The sequence below is a fragment of the Gopherus evgoodei genome, chromosome 4 (assembly GCF_007399415.2).
Source record: "Gopherus evgoodei ecotype Sinaloan lineage chromosome 4, rGopEvg1_v1.p, whole genome shotgun sequence".
Lineage (NCBI taxonomy): Eukaryota > Metazoa > Chordata > Testudines > Testudinidae > Gopherus > Gopherus evgoodei.
In genome coordinates, this window is record NC_044325.1 from 26368334 (window position 1) to 26381536 (window position 13203).

The window sequence follows — 13203 nt, forward strand, 5'->3', positions numbered from 1 at the left end:
AGCTGCTGCCGCGGGCAGCTCAGACTACCTCTCCAGCAGCAGCGGCTGCAATCATTTAAAAAATGTTGGGGGGGGCGCCGCTTTTTGGCGCCCCGAAACCTTGGCACCCTAGGCAACCGCCTAGTTCTCCTAAATGGTTGCACCGGCCCTGCTGGTCACCAGGAGCGGCGCCAGGGTTTCTGACGCCCTAGGCGGACAGGCATTTCGCCGCCCCCCGCGGGTCCGGTGGACCTACCGCAGTCATGCCCACAGACGGTCCGCTGCTGGAACTCTCTTCTATGGTGTTTTTCATCCTCAAAATGCATTACAAAAATTATAAACTGATTTTTACCCAAATGTGTGTTAAACAGAGATAGGGCAAACTTTACCAAACCAGACAAAGCTATGTGCAAACAACAATTTTTCTTTTCCCAGCTTTGCTCTGCAAAAAACATGAAATAGGGTCAGAGGAATGTACTCCCCCACACTCCTTCAACATGAATGAATCTCATCCTTAATTCTAAGCCTATCCCTTGAAGAAAATGGTTGTTAGCCATAGTTCTAGTCCTTACCCAGAAATTACAGATAGGGGATGGGCAGTTATTCACTCATTCCAGTTCACTCTGGCATTCCCATTCCATCTGTCATAGCTGCTGCTTCACTAGTGGCAAGCCATACTGGAGCTGATATTCAGATAAAACAGGCTATCATTAAGCATTTAAAATATTCTTAAAGCCATGAACACAATACAAAGCAATTAAATGTAAATATTTATCTGTGCTGTTCAGATATCACTCAGTGCTTAAGGAGCTTGCAGGAAATCTGCCTTATTCTGTGTTCTGTTCCAACTGGCTGTGCATAATAGGATCTTCATACTGCCCTGCCAAGACTATCTGGGAAGCTCAGTTCTTAAAGGCACAGTCGCAATACCACAATATCCTTGTGAGAGTCTAGAGATGAATTAAACTTTCTTCTTCTACTTTTAATACAAATTACTGAATTGTAATTATAAAGCACATGAGTAACATGAACTATGGACATATCTTTTAAATCCATAACTGAACATTTAGTCACATGTTATATTTGCACATAACATTTGACATATTCAGCTGAAAATATGTGCTATTAAAGGAAATGAGAAATCAATCTCGTGTTTTTAACCTATTTTTCCTAACATCAAAAAGATATGCAATTTATTGAAAGAAACCTGAGAAAGTTTTCTTCTAATAATGTTATATATTTTACATTCTTTTAGACATTTCCTTGACATATAAAGTGAAGTAAAAGCATACTCAATTATCATTTATGACAATCAACCCTATTGCAAGAATAGAAATAACTTTCTGATGTTCTTTATACAGCCTTAGAAACAGTGATAGTAACGAGCTATAAAATAAGGTCTCAATCCTGCAATGGGCAGCAGGCAGGCCGACTGCTCTGGACATTAAAGTTACTGGAGCAAGACACAAGTGCAGCCATGTGTCCACGAACTACATGTTGCAGGAATGCAACTTAATTCAGTGTAACCCACTGGTCTTTGCTCTAAAGGAATCCAGAGCTAATAAATTTTTCATCATGAATTTTCCATCTTCAATATCTACAGTGGGATTATTAAAAAATAATTTTGATAAAACTATAAAACTGCTGTTCACGTGCAACCCTGAGTCCTTAATTGACTTGTTAACATTATTAATGGTCTCTTCTCAAGAAAAATATACAATGGAGCCTCAAAAATCCATATTTGCAATACCACAAAATGTATAATTTACATAAAAAGATTGGTGGTCTCTCCTCATCTCTCATTAAAGATATAAAAGGAACCACAAAACCATATACCAGACTACTGTAGGGGCTAGAAGGGTCTCATTAAGAGGATTTTTATTATTTTTACAAATATAGTGCTTAACATAAAGAATATAAAAATATAAATAATTTAATGTGAATGACAACTAACAAAATAAAATCAAGTATACTTTGTGTACTTAGCTTATAATAGGCCTATATAGTTTAAACCATTTTCTGGGGGTGGAGGGGTAATACTACTATATTTAGCAAAAACTAAGTGTGACACTATCACATTTCTAAAGTTTTAAAACTGTAGTTTTGCTTGCTGTTTGTAAAAACAATATGCTTCCAATAATGCTCTTGAAAGGAGCAGCAGAACCTCCTACAGCCTCAGGTAATTTCCAGTCTTTACTTCTTACTGCTCATGCTTCTGTCATCTAATCCCTGTTAAAAATTACAGCTGGAGATTTCAAGTTTTTTCAGTGTGGTTTTGCAAAATTAGGCTGATTGAAATTTTTCAAGTTCAGGTAAAATACAAGAATTTTACAAAAATATTCTTGAAAATGTTTTGATTTTTTTGTGCTCTAGGTATAATGATCATAGACATCTTTGTTCCATCTGCATCTGGAAATGTGCCTATTTTCACCCATGCAAGCTTTAGCTCCAATTTTAGAAATCTAAGCTTCTGAGAACTTGGCTCTAGAGAATGCTGGAGACAATATTTCAAATGCATAATATGATGCTCAGGCAGCTTTAACATTATTAAGTGTAAGATGGCATGCACAATATGCAAAGTGTATGCTGCCAGATTATAAAGGTATAATTAAAAATAAAAAATATTTGATTTCCCTCTTGCCCACAAGAGATTTACATAATTTTCCAAGCAACCATAGTAGCTATACTGTTAATTAATGCAAATTGTACATTAACAACAGATGTTTATTTCAGATTTAAACTCCATAAGGCAATTACTAGAGATTTCTGATACAAATTTTAGTACAAGCAGATTATATTTATTCAATCATAGGTCATTTCAAGGGAAGACAAGAAAATGATGGACCATGTCAGATTTCACTCATTGAAAGTAATGGAGTGTGGGCAATCTCAATTAATTACTTTCCAAATAACTTATTCAGTGAAATCATGCTAACATATCATTATCCCCACCCCATCTTCCTAAATATCCCCAGGGAGCTACTTCCACATTTTAATCATGTAATGGATGAGCATTTTAGATTTAGTTTCATGGAGGATGGACAGGCTGACTGAGTCTAAGTTTGTCCCCTTCTGTGAACTTGCAGTTGCTTCTACTGACATTGCAAATAACTCTAAATAGATTATAAATATTATAGACAACTTCCCTATTTATTCACCCCAACCTTATGCTACACCCATAAATATGAAAAGTAAAAACTTTCCACTATGGCCTACCAAAGTTCCCAGTGACAGAAAAGCAATTGCAACATCAACTTGACATATTTCACCTTAAACTTCCAGGAGAAAAAATCAAAATAAAACTTATTAAGACTTTATAATATAAAATTATTTGACTTAATCGTTTAATAATTTACATCTAAAGAAATTTTAAATCCATTTTAAATGATCTGCATGTAGTTTAGACTTTAGTACAAAAATGAATTTTGGTATACTTAATTAGAAATTAAAGCACATCTTATCAGCACCGTAAAGTATCCTAATTTTTAAACAACTCTTTGATGATCAGATAAAACATGATTTCCTAGTGAAAGCCCAATGCTTTAATTTACAGTTCTGACTGTTGTTTTATTTATGATAAAATACTTGATACTGATGGTTTCACTTCACATTATCCACAGTGACACAGATTTCCTAATTATGGTGGTCTATTATTGCAGAATTCTCCATTATCCGGACACTTTATTTTCATAGGTAATACAGTGCTAAAACATGGATTAAAATAACTTCTGTTTTAATTAAATTGTAACAAAATGGAATTAACACTATATATATTAGGGCTGTCGATTAATCACAGTTAACTCACGTGATTAACTCAAAAAAGTTAATCTTGATTAATCACAGCTTTAATCACACTGTTAAACAATAGAAAACCAATTGAAATTTATTAAATATTTTTGGATGCTTTTATAAATTTTCAAATATATTGATTTTAATTACAACACAGAATACAAAGTGTACAGTGCTCACTTTATATTATTTTTATTACAAATGTTTGCACTGTAAAAATGATAAAAGAAATAGTATTTTTCAATTCACTTGACACAAGTACTATAGTGCATTCTCTTTATCATGAAAGTGCAACTTACAAATGTAGATTTTTTTTTCATAACTGCACTCAAAAACAAAACAATGTAAAACTTTGGAGTGTTCAAGTTGATTAAGTCCGACTTCTTGTTCATCCAATCACTAAGAAAAACAAGTTTGTTTACATTTAGGGAAGATAACGTTGTCCGCTTCTTATTTATATCACCTGAAAGTGAAAAGAGGCATTCGCATGCCACTTTTGTACCTGGTGTTGCAAGGTATTTACATGCCAGATATTCTAAACATTTGTATGCCCCTTCATGCTTTGGCCACCATTCCAGAGGACATGCTTCCATACTGATGACACTCGCTGAAAAAATAATGCGTTAATTAAATTTGTGACTGAATTCCTTGGGGGAGAATTGTATGTCTCCTGCTCTGTTTTACCCATATTCTATCATATATTTCATGTTATATCAGTCTCGTCTGATGATCCAGCACATATTGTTCTAGGAATACTTTCATTGCAGATTTGATGCAAAGAAGTTACCAACGTGAAATTTCTAAAGATACAGCACTTGGCCCAAGGTTTAAGAATCTGAAGTGGATTCCAAAATCTGAGAGGCACTAGGTGTGCAGCATGCTTTCAGAAGTCTTAAAAGAGCAACACTCTGATGCAGAAACTACAGAACCTGAACTAGCAAAACAAGAAAACTAATCTTCTGCTGATGAAATCTGTCTCAGATGATGAAAATGAACATTTGTCAGTGCATACAGCTTTGGAACATTATTGAGCAGAGCCTGTCATCAGCTTGGACATATGTCCTCTGGAATGGTGGTTGAAGCATGAAGGGACATATGAATCTTTAACACATCTGGCATGTAAATATCTTGTGATGCCAGCTACAACAGTGCCATACAAACACCTATACTGACTTTCAGGTGACATTGTAAACAAGACGTGGGCAGCATTATCTCCTGTAAATGCGAACACACTTGTTTGTCTGAGCGACTGGCTGAACAAGAAGTATGACTGGGTGGACTTATAGGCTCTACAGTTTTACACTGTTTTGTTTTTTAATGTCATTATTTTTGTATATAATTCTACATTTGTAAGTTCAACTTTCATGATAAAGAGATTGCACTACAGTACGTGTAATGGGGGAACTGAAAAATACTATTTCTTTTGTTTTTTACAGTGCAAATATTTATAATAAAAAATAAATATAAAGTGAGAACTGTACACTTTGTATTCTGTGTTGTAATTGAAATCAATATATTTGAAATGTAGAAAACATCCAAAAATATTTAAATAAATTGTATTCTGTTATTGTTTAACAGTGCGATTAACCATGATTAATTTTTTAATTGCTTTTCCACGGACATTTACCACATTAACAAATGTATAATATTATGGGTTTATGAATGCTTTTTTGGGGGGAGGGACATTGTATCATTTATAATATCCATAGATGCTATTTTAAAAACTTTCTCCAGTTCTTCTGTGAATCAATCAGCAATTACAAAGTGGTCTGTGACCTCAAAAAATAAACTGTTATGTGCAGCAAAAAATGGGGGGGAAAGAAGTCTGCTCCTGAAATTAAACCTAGATAGTGTTTTATCAGGCCACACTTAATACAGTATTACTTTGGAAGAAAACTAGGTAATGTCTGCAAGTAGAATCCCCAGTTCAGTGTACATACAAAGCCCTCTGCACTGCTTTCACCCCATTAAGCCCTCAACATGGTAGATATGTGATGCACAAGGGCTTTGTTTGGCTCTCCACACTGCAGTGAATTTCACTAAGTGAGCATAAATGTTTGATTAAAAATTCTCTGATATTCCACACATCCTCAAAATTCTGTTGTACAAACACTGAGGCATCAAAAGATAGATTCTCTGTTGCTTTCAGTTAATGGCCTTATTTAAAGGGCAATAGGGCAGATGAAAGGAAAATACCAAAGAAAAGGATGACTGTAGCAGGCTGCTGGTGCAAAAGCACCTAACTACCTCTGCTCAGCCAGCTCCAATCAAGGGAAATAGATTGGGGCTGGTGAAACAGACCTGATGCCTGGCCTGGGACTTGCCTCCACCTGCGGGCCTGACAAGCCAGCAGTTATAAGGGCTGGGAGCCAGAAGAAAAGCCAGCCAGGGAAAGGTCAGACTCCCAGCTGTAGGCTGACTGCAGGAAAAGAGGGCACTAACCCTGTAAGCCTTGTATATAGCTCAACACTGGTGGTGGGAGGACTGTGTATGTATAAATAAAGCCATGGCTGCTGCATAACTGAAAGCCTCTGAACTTTATTGGGACAACCAGGGGGCTCTGGAAGAGGGGCATGACAGAGAACCTGCTACAATGACGTTTCATCCATTAACATCTTTTATTATCAGGTATGAAATTAATGCTCACTGAAGATACAAGATTAGCAGCTCTAGCCACTGATCTATAAAGTTAATACAAACATTGCAAGCTTCTCCATGTGAACTCAAAATGTACCCCTGGAAGAAATGGGTCTAGGAATAAGAAGTGAGGCTACGTCTTCACTACCCGCCGTATCGGCAGGTAGCAATCGATGGCTCGGGGATCGATATATTGCGTCTCATCTAGACACAATATAGCGATCCCCAAACGCGCTTATATCGATTCCGGAACTCCACCAATCCGAACGGAGTTGCAGAGTCGACATGGGGAGCCGTGGACATCGATCCCGCACCATGAGGACGGTGAGTAATTCGATCTTAGATACTTCGACTTCCGCTACGTTATTCACGTAGCTGAAGTTGCGTATCTGAGATCAATTTTCCCCCGTAGTGTAGACCAGCCCTGAGACAGTTTAGTATCTATGTCCTATTCAATCGTTTACTTCTGCTAAGACTAACAATAAAAGCATCAAGCAGTGCCAGTTATGCATTTGAGCATAGTAAAGAGAGTATTGTGATGTGTACATCTGTCCACAGAGAACTGAATTAAGACCTGATTCATTTCTGGAAAGTAACAGACACTACTTTCTGTCACTACCAACCTTTGATAGATTTGAACCAGTAACCTCAAGGTGAATAGACCAGGCGTTCTCAATGTTTTTCTTTCTGCCCCCACAACATGCTATAAAAACTCCACGGTCCATCTGTGCCACAACAACTGGTTTTCTGCATATAAAAGCACTAAAGATGGATATAAATTGAAACAAACAACTGAAGATGACCACAATCACATGAACCAAGGCCCAAGCTAATTTATTTTCTCCCCTGAAACTAACAACGTTTCTGTGACTTTACCAGTTACTATCAACATGGCCACATAGAGCTATTAGATGGCAAAAATCTCACTGGCAGGTGATCCACTGTGTTTTCTTTCTATTTCACTATTATTGTCTTGATTTACATAAATAAAAAATAAAAACTCAATATAGTGGGTAAGGTATCTTGCCACTTAGTCTACCACTTTAGAAAAATTTAGGGTTTAAGACATTATTGCTAGCAGTTATACTTTTGATATAAAAGCAAACCTAGTTTTAATTACAGTCATGGCATCCTTTGCAAAATCAGCATTTCATAAAAACTCTAACATGAATTTCAGATAAGAGATCAGGTACAAATTTGGGATAAACTTGGAAGATTCTTATACTCATGGTTTTTTCAGTATAATACTTCCTATTGATTTAAACAGGTATGAGATGAAAAAAAATCAATCAGTTGGCCCTTTCCACCACATTGCTGAGGTAAACTTTATTAAAGTTTATTATTGTGTTCTACACAAACAGACTCTACAGTTGGAAGTGTATTTTCATGCAAAAAGTCTGTAGTTGAAGAAATAAATATTTGAGTTTTACTTTCATCCTCTTGCTAACTGTCTGTATTTGTGACAATCTCTTGATGTTTAAAATGCTGTATTAAAATTGAAGGATAAAAGCTCACATCCTGTGCAAACTCTCAGTAAATGGGCTTTTGCAGAAAACAGGAGCACTGGGGGGGGGGGCTGAATTCCACCTCCTGGACACGCATTAAGCAGGTCCATAGCTATTACTGCAGCACCAGGGATGTGCAGTGGATCACAGTGGTTACTACAACGCCTACATACAGAACTGTGGTCAGTGGATCCATGCAATTTGCAAACCTCTGCCCACATCCTGATTCCTTCACTGACCTACCAAGGGTCACCCCTGCTCACTCCTGCATCTCAGAATTCAGCTGGCGACAAGAAAGGTGCTATGTAATTCCTGTATGTGACTTAGTCCGTGGACCTCACATCCAGGACAATTCTCCCTATCAAAACAATTCATAAAACAGAGACAGGGCTGAAATGCAAACTTAAGAACAAATTTACTTAACAGTCATAATGCCACTTTGAATACGTCCACTCCCTCTTCTATTTTGAGAAATTTTATTTGGTCTGAACATCTTCCTCACTAATTCAACAATGCTGCTTTTGAATTTAGAGAACAAATTAATAACACAATGATTACTTGTATACGCTAGGTAAATTTAATGGCTTCCTTCCTAAGAGCAACAGCAAAGTTATTCTAATACTAGATAGGCTCTCCATAATCAAGCCTTAGAAATGTTATCCAAGATCTAATTTCTAACATTCCAAGTCAATTATGGGTATCTGTTTGTTATAAAGACTGCTCTGCTTGTCTACAAGGTGCCTTAATATAATTTCTGACAAACATGCACAAGACAGTCATCAATACGAGAAACTGGTAGTGTCTTACTTGAAGAAAAGCAATATGTACTCATGCACCATCCAACTTTAAAACAATAAAATATTTTGCACATCAAGAGAGACTTTCTTCTGCAGACCTCAAGGTGATTTGCAAACTAACGTATTAAAACCCACTATAGTAGGGATGCACTATTTGCTCCCAGTTTATAGATAAGGAAACTGGGGCACAAAGAAATTAAGTGACTTTCCCAAAGCCAAGTGTGAGTTAGTGGCAGAGCCAGAAATAGAAGCTGTGACTCCTGACTGACATTTCCACCACTAACCTAGGGGTTCTCACTTTGTGGTATATTAAACCCTTCCTGGTGTTCCATAAAATGAAAAGGCTAGAGTACTTGCTTTAACCAACTGATTGTGTAAAGAATTTACCCCTAGGCTTTTGGATACCAAACAAACAAAACAACTCGAAATGAAGATGAAAAAGCTTATTTTTCTTCTGTTTCTTCTCTTCATCCTCTTTTCTCTAATTACTCTGATCATTACACTGTCCTCTCCATCAAACATATTTTAACCCTGCCTGGTGCATGCACCTTTGATTTTTCTTTTGTCCCTACATCCCTCAATTCTAAGCTGCCAGTAGATCCCATTATTTCTTCTCTTAAAATGCTAAAATGAATCATTGCCTCTCAACACAGAAAACCTTGAAACCCACAATGATTATCTTTGCAAGTTCTATCCATCAGCCCTCCTCACATATTACTTTTCCCTAGGCCACTCTATACAAAATGCGGTTTTGAAACTGTGTTCCTCTCTTAGGCTCCAACCACATTTCTTTGCTCCTCAAATCTCTGTCACTTCCAGTCTATGCTGTCTCTAATCTTCTAACTGTTCCCTGTTACTCTCTCCCCTACTTTTCAGCCTTATATCATCTTTCACACCAACCTATTATGCATGCAAGAGCTTCCCAAATGCTCATGAAGCAATCTTTCCACTTTCAAATCACCTCTACCCCGATATAACGCTGTCCTCGGGAGCTAAAAAATCTTACTGTGTTATAGGTGAAACCGTGTTATATCGAACTTGCTTTAATCTGCTGAAGTGTGCAACCCCCAACCCCCACCCCCGCAGCACTGCTTTACCACGTTTTGTTCAAATTTGTGTTATATTGGGTCACGTTATATCGGGGCAGAAGTGTACAGCTTCTCCATTGGTATCTTCTGTCTTTGTTGTTTTCTCATGGGCCATACTGGTCTGTCTAAATTATCTGATCTCCTCAGGGCAGAGAATGTGGGTCCAATTCTCTAGCCTTTCATCATGTAAGTTAGTCTCACTGAAGAGGTCTATGTAAGCCAGAAAGCTTGTCTCTCTCACTAGCAGAAGTTGGTCCAATAAAAAATATTACCTCACCCACCTTGAAAGTCTCATTGAAAACTAACTCATGTAAGGAAAAGCTGCAGGATCAAACCATTTGTTCTTCCTATATACAGACCAATATACATTCACAATGTAGGGTGACCAGATAGCAAGTGTGAAAAATCAGAACAGGAGGTGGGGAATAATAGGCACGTATATAAAACAAAGCCCCAAGTATTGTGACTGTCCCTATAAAATCGGGATGTCTGGTAACCCTAATACAATGCCACATAAAACAGACTAACTTATTATACAGTTTGTGATATCTGCTATTATATGATTTAAAAAATACCTACAAGTCTTATGTTACAGAAGAAACAGGTAAATAATTCATTCATCCACCTTCAGACAGTTATGTGGAAGGGATGAAATGAGATTTTAAACTTTTGTCTAGCATGTATTGTAGCATATGTACAGCATTCACAATGATATATCCAGAGTCACAAAGTCACTATAGGAAATTTATGTTCAACAGATAATATTCTCTTTAACTTATTCAGAGGTACAGCTATTACAGCTCACAAATGTATATCACTAATGACCTAAAAGGAAAGTAATCAAGAAATTTTGCTCAGGAAAACTCACTAATATATTATAGAGGCTAAAGTATTAGCTATAATGTATTTCCTCCCTGGAAACAGAATTATTCTCTAAATTTAAGTATAATGTAGAAGTCTACTAACAGACAAACTAATAATACTAATACAAAATGGGCTAGTTTAATGTTTCGAGGGATGCAGAAAATAAAGTGTATGCAGCATGTAGTAATTTATTACATGGATCATGCATCGTTTCCTCAACGTTCTCAAAAGAGTTAGCATATTCTGATGTTCCATGAGTATTAAGATTCCCCACTAGCCTAGGTCTTCCCCCTAGAAAAATCAGGCAGAATTTATCATCATCATTATTTGTTCAACAGAAGTTGCAGCTGTGGTTTTAGTATTTGCCCTCCTAAAACAATTTAACTTTCTCTTCTCACTACTACCTGAACAGCTAGAATCTGGTTGATTATTACAAGGAATCTGGGGAAGAAGGAATAAAAGATATGTGCTCACACAATATTTAGTAAAACTTTTGAGATAAAATACTGTATTTACACTTACAATTCTAATGGTAAAGGATAAACAAAATTTCAAACATTTTAGTCTAGGTTCTAAGGTTTGCAATGAAAAACTCTTTATATTTTTGATGCATTCTGTTGTTAGTATTTTTTTTTAAATTTTATATTACTTTAAAGTTACCTTAAATATTTTCCCCAATCAGCAGCAAACACCAGCTAATCAAAATAAACATACCTCCAAACATCCTGCAAGCCCAATTATACCTATATTTCCTTTGATGGTATTGGTTATTCCCCCTTTCCTTCTTTTTTTATGCTGTTTTATTGCAAATTAAGCTGCATCTCTTTCATGTGGTCATCCAAGCACAACTGCGATTTGAACAAACCCCTCCTAAGAAATATGTCAGAAACTACAGAACTTAGTAACTGATGGGTTTAGTTTCCACCCAGCATTTTATCCTAAAAATAGCCTCAGTTGGGATCATAAATCTTAGTATACACATGTAACAGATCTCCAGCAAAACATGAAACCCTCAGAGAGAAATCTTTTAACTATTGCACATTACAGTACTTACAACTTACAACTCCTCCCTCCCACCCCCATACAAGACACGGTGATGTGAAATAAACACGTGTCAGTTGGACATGGTTTTACCAACAAGGTGGTGGCTCATGCACATTCAAATGCAGAGCTGGGTCTTACACACAGTGGTGGGGCGGGGATCCACTTTTTCGCTATGTGGGGGAAACAGCTCGTTGTTACAGACCCACGCACACGAACGAAGCAGATGCCAATGAAGTTCAGCACAAGGGGGCCATCTACTACCCTCCACACGCAGCAGCAGCAAACATGGTCCGCTTTGCGCTGAGGGAAGGAGGGCGGCGGGGCAAAGTTTTCCCCTCCCTCTTCCCCGGAGTGAAAATCAGGAGCTCCGCAGTTTTAGCAGAGGCGAGCCTGGGAAAGGGCCCTCTCCGCAGAGGGTGCGGAAGGGGGATTTGCCAAGCCCGGTCCTGGCTCCGCACTCAGCCCCCGCTTGCAGACAGCCCGGGCGCAGCAGCACTTCCAAGGCAGCCCCCGCAGCCCGCTGCCTCCCGTCCGCAGGCCCCCTCAAGGCGGGAGCACCGAGCTCCGCACCCGGGCGGGAGGCTCTCGCGGGGCCCAGCTCCCTCTTACCGTTGCAGAACTGGAGCAGCGAGGACGTGTCATAGAGGCTGCTGTAGCTGGAGAATCCGTCCTCCATCCCGGCGCTCCCCGCTCCGTTCCCCCGGCCTCTGTCTGTCCGGCGCTGGCGGCGGCTCCCTGCCCTCACCCACACACTGAGGAGCTGAGGCGGCTGGGGCCGGCCTGCTGCCTGCCTCTGTCAGTTACTATGACAACGCATTCACTCCGCCGGCTTGGGCTGCTGCTCCTCTGCCTGTGCCGGGGGAACCCTGCTTCTCCCACTGCCGAGGCGGGGAGAGTAGAGGCTGCTTCCCCCCTCCCTCTGACTGGGGGGGCTGCTTCCCCCCTCCCTCTGACTGGGGGGGGCTGCTTCTCCCCGTGACTGGGGGGGCTGCTTCTCCCCTCCCTATGACGGGGGGCTGCTTCTCCCCTCCCTGTGAGTGTGGGGTGCTGCTTCTCCCCTCCCTGTGGCTGGGGGGGGGGAGGCTGCTGCTCCCTTCCTTGTAACTGGGGAGTGCTGCTTCTCCCTTCCTTTTGACTTGGGGGGCTGCTTCTCCCTCCCCTGTGACTGGGGGGAGGGCTACTCCCAGTGATGGGGGGGAGGCTGCTGCTCCCTTCCTTGTAACTGGGGGGGGGGCTGCTTCTCCCTCCCCTGTGACTGGGGGGCTGCAGTGGCTCCCTCTCCTGGGTAGGGTGAGGGGAGCGATGGTCGAGGCTCCCCCGGCCCCGGGCCGGCTGCGGCTCCGCCTGGGGGTGGCAGGCAGGGAGGGAGCGGGCTGCATCTGTCTCTCCCCCCGGCAAGGCAGGGGTAGCCGGGCCGCTCCTAGCCGAATCCCTGGAGAAGCCCCGAGCAGCGAGGCCGAAACCCTTTCGAAATACCGGCACAGGAGCCGGGGCGAGAGA

At 39.8% G+C, this 13203-nt stretch overlaps 1 protein-coding gene across 6 annotated transcripts in view; it reads right to left on the minus strand.

Annotated features, from left to right (window-relative positions):
- EML1 (EMAP like 1) overlaps positions 1 to 13203 on the minus strand; it is a 215518-nt gene that overhangs the window by 142426 nt on the left and 59889 nt on the right. Inside the window, exon 1 of one of the 6 annotated variants that reach the window (XM_030558768.1) lies at positions 12313 to 12633. The exons of 1 other annotated variant lie outside the window; for it this stretch is intronic. In XM_030558768.1, the coding sequence (XP_030414628.1) occupies positions 12313 to 12379 (67 nt within the window). In that variant the 5' untranslated portion in view covers positions 12380 to 12633. Of the gene's footprint in view, positions 1 to 551; positions 574 to 12312; positions 12634 to 13203 lie in introns of those variants that run through there. 4 more of the 6 variants (XM_030558767.1, XM_030558761.1, XM_030558763.1 and 1 more) reach the window with 4 other exon arrangements.